At 39.9% G+C, this 11,332-nt stretch overlaps 1 protein-coding gene across 1 annotated transcript; it reads right to left on the bottom strand.

Annotated features, from left to right (window-relative positions):
* Positions 1 to 7,631: 7,631 nt before the first annotated feature.
* On the bottom strand, positions 7,632 to 8,561 carry LOC115463411 (olfactory receptor 1361-like). Its single transcript, XM_030193877.1, has one exon. The coding sequence runs from the start codon at positions 8,559 to 8,561 to the stop codon at positions 7,632 to 7,634; it is 930 nt and encodes a 309-aa protein (XP_030049737.1).
* Positions 8,562 to 11,332: the final 2,771 nt, after the last annotated feature.

Genomic DNA, 11,332 nt, shown 5'->3' with positions numbered 1-11,332 from the left:
CAAAGCCTATATGTTATAAATCTGCCTGTGGGATTCTAGGGATTTTCTCACTTTACGGTTTCTATTTGAAAAGTGAAAATATTTTCAAAATATTATTACACATGGCAGCAGAGTATGACTGTTCCTGAAAAAAAAAAATCACATTTTAGCCTCCTTTTACAAAGTGGGGCTACCAATTAGTGGCATGCTGAATGTAAAGAAGCCCATTCAATTCCCATGGGCTTCTTCAAAATAAGTAGCATCACTTTGTAAAGGAGACCTTTTTTTTATTTCATCTAATAATGCACCTCAGTTGTGCCTTTTTGTATTTTACCCTTTCCCAATACTGAGATCCAAACACAGCTCTGTTATTACACCTCAGTCACGTCCTGCAGCGCCTCCTGTTATTTCTGCATTGAACCCCCTCATTTACTTAGCTTAGTTTCTGTGTTCACCTTTTTCTTCCGTTACAGAATTGATGTGTGAGAGAAAATATTTCTTTCCTCGGCTCTGAGTGCTTCATTTGCTGCTGATTATATAATCTCCCAAAGAAAATGAACTTCATTCTTAGGAGTCCCTAATGTTCTCACACAGGAGAAAAGTAATCTCTTGAGTTTCCTGGAATATCACCGTTACTTTCCAAACAGGATTTTCACTTAATGTAACAGAGTCTTGAGGTATTTAATTGATGAGCATGTTTAATTCACTATAAATATATTATACAATAATACTATCTACACAACTGCTCATTATTTCTTTGTTAATACCGTTAAAACAGAAAATAATAAAATTTTTATTGGACTAACCCACCACATTTTTGACTGTTTAAAATGTTTCAACTTTCTTGCTCAGGCTAGTATAGTATTATTTTTGTAGGACTGATAAATCTGTGGAGGGGCGTTTTTGACATGACCTCCATAATGATGAAAATAAAGTTTATCTTAATGCCAAAAACTAAGTCCATAAGGAAGAGGTAAATAAACATTTTCCAATATTTAAAAATACACTAAAAATGTTGAAACAAAAGCTGCACTTCAAACATCATAAACGTTTTGAGATAAACATCTCTGCCAATTGGAAATGCACTATGGAAAACGTACTATGGCAGTAGTGGCCCTCGCATCGAGAAAACATCTGGCACAATGGCAGGTGTTCCCTCCATATGCAAAACATGCATATATGTACCTTGTATGTGCTCCTCATTGTGGACAGCGATGTCATTGTGCAGGGAGAGCAATATCTCTGTGCAGGAATCTGAACTCACGGTCCAGAGATATTTACGAGTCAGCATCACCTGCCACCAGACAATGTCTCCATGATGTCATGGACATCCATCAGCCTGGAAAAGTGAGTGTGAAACATTGCCCCCCAGGATCACATCACCACTCATGTGTAAGCATCATACATAGGCAGGGTGAGATACAGTGAGTTTTTTTTAAACTATAAATTGTATTGATTTTTCATAAGAAAAAATACCAAAACATTCCTAAGATCAGAATGTCTAAAATATCCAATGAGAAGTAATTATGAGGCTTCCTCCACTAACCATTAAATTCTGAAATGAGGGGCTGCACATATATGGACCCTCTAACACACACACACACACACGCACACCAGCCCCAGCATGCTGCCCAGTGCCTGTATACTGATGAAAATATTGGCAGCAGTTCACAAAAGTACATGCAGTCACCCAAAGGCACACCTGCTTTACCCCACTGCCCATCCGTACTTCCTAGCAACAGTGCATATGCTCCACAGAAAGGCCACCATGCCATCCTCAGTCCCCATGGCCACCTTAGCTCACACATCACCTTTGTCTGTGTAATGCATACCCACTATTCAGCCCCCACCCCACCAAATCTGGATGTTGCCACCTGTCACAGGATATATGAGAAGCACTGCACAACATTTTATTTATTTTTTATTTATTTGTAGCATTTGTATCCCACATTTGCCCTAACGGCGGTTGCCATTTCCGGATAACAGAATTACAAATGGTGTTACGTTAAGTTGCATACATACATGGTGACATAGATGAAATATAACATACATGGAACATTTTGTAGTATGTATATATACCATGTGCAAACATACATGATAGAAAGAATATATTATGATAGTGCGTGAGATTCCTGAGTGATAATTGGATTATGACATACATTAGGTCATCGACTATGGAAAGTCCATTTTCGACATAAGGCTTGAAGTAATAGTGCTTGTTCATTAGGAGCAACGAAGTTAGTCCGTCAAGTGATGAGATTTTGGTTGTATGTATGTGAAGCCAAGAAGCCCATCTGAACCCCATCTCCACCAACTTGTGTTTTGCCAATGATTTGGCATCCACTGTGACCTTGAGGTGGGAAGAACCAGGCGTCATCTAGCACATAAGAGAGTGCCTCAGGGCCCAATATAAGTACCACTGATATTGCACCCCTATAACAGTTCAGTTCTGGATCAAGGTCTGAGTATGCACCTATCCTCATTACAGTATGCCCGCAACCCCCATATCCACTAGAATGTGATGCAGCCAACCCCAAACCTATGATATGGCATGGCAAGGAAGGGGGAGGTGGAAGGGATGTTGGACAGCACCCTCCTGTGACCAATAGAAAAGTGGCCAGCATGTCACTTACCTAGCACATTGCAGAAGCTATGGCAGGGTAAATAAAACAGTAACCAGAAAGACCCAAAGTGGAAATCAAACCCACTTCCCTGCATTGAAGGTACACAGCACTAACCCTTAGGGCACACATATACCAGACAAAGGAGTGTTCAAGAAGGACAGTTACACTGACCACAGAGGGCTGTGAGAGCACAAATTGCCACCCAAATGGATGGCCTCTCATGTCCAAGAGCCCATACTGATTGTATATTCCACTGTGAGGTTGCAAGTTAGGTACGCTCCCCTGTGAAACATCTCTCAAGACCAAAACTTTCCTTGAAAACTGCATACCCTTGAGTCATGGGGTGATATGCAGTCACTGGCATAAGTGAGGCCCCAAGTCAGCTAGCATGATTACATCACAGATAAAATCCCCCAAACCTCGGTTTCCCACATTTCAGTATATAAACTGCCTTTCTCGTGGGGCTCCAAGCAGAGGTGGCCAGAAGGATGAGAAGATCAAAAAGGGTCTCCCAGACATCTCCCAGCCAGCTGTAGGCCGCATTAGCATGGCAATGCACCCCTCCCCCCCACATCCCTGACAAAAGCTATAACAATGACTTAATTCCTGCAACAATCCAGTGGCATGCTACCTCCCAGTCAGTGCCTGCTCACCCAGGGCCTTCCTGCAGTGCCAGGACCCATCTTGCATGCCTGTAGGGAGTCAACCCTCTCAAGGGACAAACAACTATCTTATCATTGGCTCCAGGGCTCCCTATTATGTCATCTCATTGGTGCCACAAATTGTAGATATCTCCCAGGTAACAACCGACAGCCCCCAGCTGTCCTTGCCCCTACCTATTGACAGGCAGCTGCACCACAATGCAAGCCATATAGGATGTGTTGGCCTAAATTGCAAACCTTTTAAACACACAGGCTACACTTCAGCTGGTTCTCAGCCTGCCTCTGACCAGCCTGCCCTGGACCATCCTGGACCATTCAAAAAGCAAAAAGACTACAGGACATTCAATGAAGTTACGTGGTAACACTTTTAAGATGAATAGAAGGAAATATTGTTTCACTCAACAAATACGTAAGCTCTGGAATTTGTTGTTAGAGGTTGTAGTAAAATTAACTAGTGTATCTGGGTTTAATAAAAGATTTGGATAAATTCCTGGAGGAAAAGTCCATAGCCTGCTATTGAGATAAACATTGGGAAGGCTATTGCTGTCCCTAGGATCGATTACATAGAATATTTCTTCTATTTGGGATACTGCCAGGTATTTTTGACCTGGATTGGCCACTGTTGGAATCAGGATACTGGCCTAGATGGACCATCAATCTGACCTAGTATGGCTATTCTAATGGATATTCTTCTGTTCTACATACTTACTAGGGGTCATAAGTGGAGGATCAGTAGTCCCAAGAAGCAGTAATCCTCCTCTTCCACCCAGGTCAATACCATCATCCAAAATTGCACAGATAGGACTAGATTCTATATATATAGCGCCTGAAAAATCAGCGTGATAATAAAATATGCCTAGGGAAATTATATAAAGTATGTCTTAATTGAGGTGTATTTTATATAATAGGCTTAATTTCCATGTGGTTTATTGAACATGCTGAGCAGCAGTCCACGCAACTAAACGTAGTCACGAGCAATTACTCCAAATAAAATCTGGTGTAAATCCCAACACCTAAATTATGCACAGAGAGGGTGTATTCTATAACAATGTGCATAGATTTTACAAAACGCCCATGACCTGCCCATGACCATGCCCATGACCATGCCCACTTTTCAAGTATGTGACTTAGAATTTACACTCACCACGTTACAGAATATGTTTAGCAAGTAGTGCATATAAATTCTAATTAATGTCAGTCAGTGCTGATAATTGCTAGTTAACATCCAATTATCAGTGCTGATTAGCTTGTTAACCAATTAGGTTATGTGCATTGTTATGGAATATGCTTTGATTTCTGCACTGAAATTGAAGGCACAATATATAGAATCTTGGGGATAACCCCTAGCAGTTGTTTCATGGTACTGCTTGCCTGAACTGATAGTGTGGATGGCAGGTGCAATTGACCCACACATGTGGGTGTCTTTTATTAAGCAACGGTAGCGTTTTTAGCTTATGGTAGAAATCAGCTGGCAGTAAATGCCACTATAACATTATATTCCTATGGGCATCTCGGCGTTTACTGCCAGCTGATTTCTACCACGAGCTAAAAATGCTACCACGGCTTTATTAAAAGTACCCCGTAATGCAGTGCCATGCATTAACTGTGTTTCCTCTTTGGTAAATGCAGGGCAGAGGAGAGGAACACTTTTGTATTTGCCTCATAGGCTATATACTTACAGCATGTGGTAAGTGCAAAAGCTATCACACTTTAGTAAAATATCCCCTGGGTTTATGATTTTAGCTTCTCATTAGTTCATATATTCCTTAGAAAAACAACTTATATAATTACAAGAAACAATTTTTTTTCTGAATACTATAGTATATATTTTTAACTTTAGAGTAATAAATGTAGTATTACTTGATCATCCAGTCTTTGATCATATACTGTTTTCTTTTAGTTAAAAAACTCAAATAAATTAATTCTTACTTTCACTTGACAGTCCTCCCAACCCAAAACATTTATGTATCATTAAAAATTAACAGAAAGCCCAGCAACCTTTTTTATAAATAAGATTCACAACATTACTGGGGTGAGAAAAACACTTCCACAATCACAATTACACACACTCTAAATGGGTTTATTGTGTGGTATTATTTACTATTGAAAGACGGGGAGGGGGGAAGGCACATTGTCAGTGAATGTCTTGGTTATTTGGGGACATTTTTGAAAGGGATTCTAATCTATGTGGGTAAAAAGGTTCCTTCCTACAAAGAATGCCCCTTTAAAGCTTGCCCTGGACTCTTTCAGCAACAGTATTCAAGCTGGGTAAGGGCAAGGGATGAGCTAAAAGTATAAGTCCATGGATTTCATTTTCAAATCCCCGTGCCTGTTTTCCAGAACATCAACCTACATACCTTGATCTTCCAATGTACAGTATCCCCAAAATTCCATAAACTTGCACAACAAACTTTATACTTAGCACACAAATTTGTGTGCACTAGTTACAGAATAAGGTCAGTTGAGTACCTTCGTATAATAATGAGCTGATAATTGATGTCAATTAGCAATAATTGACACTAAGTAGTATTATCTGGTGCCAAGTGGCACCAATTAGCAGTTACATGCACAACTCAACTTAAGTTGGTATTCTATAACATGTGCGTGCAAAATCCATAGCGCAACAGCAATAGGGATGTGGACCGAGAAGGGGAATAGATCGGACAGGGGCACACCCACGACCTGCACAAACATATTATAGAATAGATGAATTTACACACCTAACTGCTAAAGTTAGGCATGAGTACTTACACCAGCCTTTGAGCTGCTGTAAGTGCTGAGGCCTAAAGTTAGGAGTGCCAATACGGACTTGCGTTAGTACTCTATAGTGGCAGTTCCAAATGAGACTGCAATTGTTGAACTGAGGTTTAGTGTTGAAATTTTTGGTATATAGCTTTGGATGACTTTTCATGAATTTACCAATATATGTGTCAAAGATGTCCCACTGTCATCTACTTTTGTAGATTTTCAAATGAAAATTCCGCATACTTAGTACCCAAGGAACTATGAGCTGAGGAACTATGAGCTGAAGGTCAGCTCATAGTTCTATCAGTACTAAGTATGCACAACACTGCAGAAAACTGATGACAAAGAACTGAAAACATCTGAAATTGTGGAGTGGGAGGAGACTGTGTAAAACATAAGACCCTTCCAACACTCAACTAGTATGCAAAAAGGGGCATGATCGAAAGGAATGCCCAAGTTTTGCTGAGGACGTCCTCGCAAAACGTCCTGATGGAGGGGTGGGGAAACCCGTATTATCGAAACAAGATGGACATCCATCTTTCGTTTCGATAATACGGTCGGGGGTGCCCTAATCTTGAAATTTAGGTCATCCTTAGAGATGGTCGTCCCTAGACTTGGCCGTTTCTGATTTTCGGCGATAATAGAAACCAAGGACGCCCATCTCAGAAACGACCAAACGCAAGCCCTTTGGTCATGGGAGGAGCCAGCATTCGTAGTTCACTGGTCCCCCTGACATGCCAGGACACCGGGCACCCTAGGGGGAACAGCAGTGGACATCATAAATTGCTCCCAGATACATAGTTCCCTTTTCTTGTGTGCTGGGCCCCCCCAAAAAACCCCAAAACCCACTACCCACAACTGTACACCACTACCATAGCCCTTACGGGTGAAGGAGGCACCTAGATGTGGGTACAGTGGGTTTGTGGTGGGTTTTGGAGGGCTCGCACTTACCACCACAAGTGTAATAGGTGGGGAGGAGGGGCCTGGGTCCGCCTGCCTGAAGTGCACTGCACCCATTAAAACTGCTCCAGAGACCTGCATACTGCTGTGATGGAGCTGAGTATGACATTTGAGGCTGGCATAGAGGCTGGCACAAAATATTTTTAAAGATTTTTTTTAGGGTGGATGGGGGTTAGTGACCACTGGGGGAATAAGGGGAGGTCATCCCCGATTGTCTCCGGTGGTCATCTGGTCAGTTCGGGCACCTTTTTGTGCCTTGGTCATAAGAAAAACAGGACCAGGTAAAGTCATCCAAGTGCTCGTCAGGGATGCCCTTTTTTCCCTTTATGGGTCGAGGACGTCCATGTGTTAGGCATGCCCAAGTCCCGCCTTCACTACGCCTCAGACATGCCCCATGAACTTTGGTCATCCCCGCGACGGAAAGCAGTTGGGGATGCCCAAAATTGGCTTTCGATTATACTGATTTGGGCGACCCTGTGAGAAGGATACCCATTTTCCGATTTGTGTCGAAAGATGGGCGAACTTCTCTTTCGAAAATGAGCCTGAAAGTGAATCAGATCCAAGATGGAACTGAATAAGGAATGAGACTGAAAGGAAAAATGAGGTTTTCCATATTATTAATGTAAGTAGTCCTTCTTTGGACAGTCTACCCAGTGGAAGTCTATCCTTTTTTCTGTAGGACTCTCTTCAGTGCCATCTTCACATCTCTGTTCCTAAGGCTGTAGATGAATGGGTTGAGCATGGGAGACAGCACATTGTACACCACACTGCTGATCTTGTCCTTTGCCAAGGAGTAGCTAGAAGAAGGTCTGAAATACATAAAAATAATTGTTCCATAGAATAGTATTACCACAGTGAGGTGGGAGGAGCAGGTAGAGAAAGTTTTCCACCTTCCACTAGTTGACTTGATCTTCAGGATCGTAGTGATTATGCGAATATAGGAGATCAGAATAATAAAGAATGGCAGCATTGCTAGGAATGAGGCCTCTGTGAAGATCATCAGTTCATTAATGGATGTGTCAGTGCATGAAAGTTGTAGCAGTGGTGTGAGGTCACAAAAGAAATGCTGGATCTCATTGGACTTACAAAAAGAAAGTCGGTATACCAACAGTGTATGCAGCAAAGAATGCAAAATGCTAATGATCCAAGAAGCAACTGACATATTTAGGCATACCTTCTTGCTCATTATTTTGATATACTGCAGTGGATTACAGATAGCAACATAACGGTCATAGGCCATGATGGACAGGAATACACATTCTGTCCCACCAAAGACCATGAAGAAATAGAGTTGAGTAATACACTCAGAGGCAGAGATAGTCTTAGAGTCATAGATTAAGTTACTTAACAGTTTGGGGACAGTGACAGAAGTGAAACACAAGTCCATAAAAGACAAATTACAAAGGAAGAAATACATGGGGGTATGGAGCTGTGAGTTTCCAGCAATCAATAAAATCATGGTTCCATTTCCCAGCAGATTCATCATGTACATTAACAGGAACACAACAAAGAGAAGACTTCTTAGCTCCACAAGTTCTGTGAGACCCAGGAGAAGGAATTCTAGCACTGCTGTCTGATTTTTCCATTCCATTTCTATCCTATTGGTATAGAAAGCAATGAAAACATTAAGAAAACCATGTCATAAGGGCAGTCATATAAAATATCCTTTTCTGAAGATCAAAAGTGAGACACTTCCACAAAATTCATACTTCAGCTCCAGATGAAGACTTGGAGAAACTATGCAAATGTCTGAAAAAGGGAAAAATACCAACTGAAACATTTATCTTTCTTTAAGTTCTAATTCAAATTATTTAAAATAACATAAAAACTAGGCGAAAACCTCCTACTATTCAAAATTCATTGGTGATAACTAATGAGTAAAGTTTTCCTTGACTAATAGTTTATTGGACACTCAACTAATAACCAATTAAACTGATCCCTCACCTACTGCTGACCACTTGGCTACTTATTTTAAACAGAAAATAGCTAAAATCAGACTACAACTTAACAATACCCCTTCATCTATAGACTATTTCCTCTATTTACAAGATGCTTTACTGCCTCATTATCAAGCAGATAGAATGTGGTCCATTTTTAATCGAATCACTACTGATCAGTTCAATAACATGTTACACAAATACATAAATTTACATGGTCTGCTTGATATGTGCCCTACGTATCTCCTAAAGTCAGCTCCTGATTGATTCTTACATTATTAGCACTCAAATCTTACTTTAATGTAGTCTCAAGGTTTCTTTCCCTCTGACAATGGCAATATTATTTTGACTCCTATACCTAAAAATACCCAAACTAGCCTAAGTTTAGTTGCCAACTATAGACCTGTAACCTCAATTCCTCTTCTTGTTAAAATAATAGAAGGACTTGTCATGCACCAACTTACGGAGTATCTCCAGCTTCATGCCATTTTGCATAGTTCATAATCTGGTTTTAGGCCCTCTTACAGTACAGAAACTGTGCTTACCACCCTCTTAACTAACTAAGTTTTGGCAACAAAATATTGATACTTAAATTTGATCTATCCAGTGCCTTTGATACTGTTGATCATAATATTCTTTTAATATTTTAATATTCTTGACTATTACAGAATCTGTGGAGTTGTCCAATGTGTGGTAGTGTCATAAACATTCGAGGTATATATACATAAGCAATCTTTTTCTGGTACTCCTAAGCATTTTTCTTTGGTTCTAATTATGGCATTTATGTATATACAAATTTTATACGTGATATCCTTCTATTTTATATTCACCTTTTTATATATACCATTTTATGTTAAAAAAATATATATGTGTTACATTTATTTTATGATTATCTCATATATATGTTGTATAACATGGTTTTTTAATTCATTATTATTTTTTTGTCATAGATATCTCAGATAGTAGGCAAACGACTGAGAGATATTTGTTTTGTCAGATTATTTTTGTATCCAAAATCAATAGGTATGTTCCTTTATATACATGTTAATGATATTGTGTTGATTACATTCATACTTTGCTTTTATAATGTTTATTTAAGATTATTCTTTTAATATCAAAGTTTCTTTTTTTTTATATGTATTTATGATATATATATATGTGTTTTTATTATATTATATTTACTCATAAACCCCTGATGCAGGCCATTGCGGCTGAAACACGACTCGTGTCGGGTTGTTTCTTATTGATTTGAATAAAGACCTTGTTCAAGAAAACAAGTAGAGGATGTTTTTGGATCCATTGTTCGTTTGTTTGGCTTTCGTTTCTCTTGTGGAGAGATCAACTTCTGTAGGTGTTGGCTGTATTATGCTAACAGCCACACCTATGTATGGACTCGCTGCACATGCAGAAACTGTTATCCTGATTAACTGTGCAAAAACTTGAATTACTGCATTTTTGGAAGCTATGTTTTGTTACATTTATGTTTATAGCATGTACGTTTACTTTGCTGTATTATATTTTTCTCTGTCTTTGAGTTTACTGTTTGAATTTTAAGCTTGATTGCATTCTGACTATTACTGTTATCATTTTTATGTTCCGTTTTAGCATATGCTGTATTAGTCTTGATTTGCAATTGTTCATTCATTGCTATGTTGCATGCTTTGTTTTACAAGAACTATTGTGTCTGTAGCTACAAACACATATGTAGAACAATTTTTAGCTAGTGTTTCAAGAGGCCTGGCATCTCTGGAGCATCAGTCATCTTGAAACAAAGGGGGAGGGCTGGAGGGGTGCAAGGCCATGTCCATCATGTCACACACAGAGTTTGACTGGGTTACACCTGTGAGATACTTGAAAGAAACCAACCGTCCTATAGTGCTTACCTTAGACGTATTCTCTTACCATGAAGTATTTTCCTGTTTTCAAGTGGCTTCAGCTGTTTGTTTCCATGCAGAATAGAAAAGAGGGTTGCTGGGCATCTACCCAGCTTGCTATTTCTCCTCACTCAGGTAGACTCATATTCTGACATTCATGCAGGCTAACCTAATGGGCACATTGGTTGTTCTGTGTGGGAGGAAGAACCCAGGAATTGAGATTGATGTTTTACTCAGCCTTCTTGGCCTAGGAGTTCCACCAGCTTTGCAACAGGAGATGTCTGCTCAGCTTCAGATAGTCCTGGGATCTCTGATGCTACTGTTAGCAGGGGGCAGAGAGCAGTCATGGGTTCTGCTGCATTTCAGCGGATTCAACAGTAGCTTCTGAACATCCATTGCTTGCTGGAGACATGGAGGGAGTAGAAATTTTGTTGTCTGCTTGCAGCATGCCACCACTGGTGAAAGCTCTGTAGATAAAGCTGGAAGCAATATTAGATGCTCTGGAAACCCTTTACAAAGTATGCTCTGCTTTAACACAAACCATACAAGGT

This window comes from Microcaecilia unicolor, chromosome 2 (genome assembly GCF_901765095.1).
Source record: "Microcaecilia unicolor chromosome 2, aMicUni1.1, whole genome shotgun sequence".
NCBI lineage: Eukaryota > Metazoa > Chordata > Amphibia > Gymnophiona > Siphonopidae > Microcaecilia > Microcaecilia unicolor.
This window is presented reverse-complemented; position numbering and strand designations above follow the sequence as displayed.

Bases quoted from the DNA above. Each gene is read 5' to 3' on its own strand.
- LOC115463411 (XM_030193877.1), bottom strand. From the start codon at position 8,561: ATGGAATGGAAAAATCAGACAGCAGTGCTAGAATTCCTTCTCCTGGGT.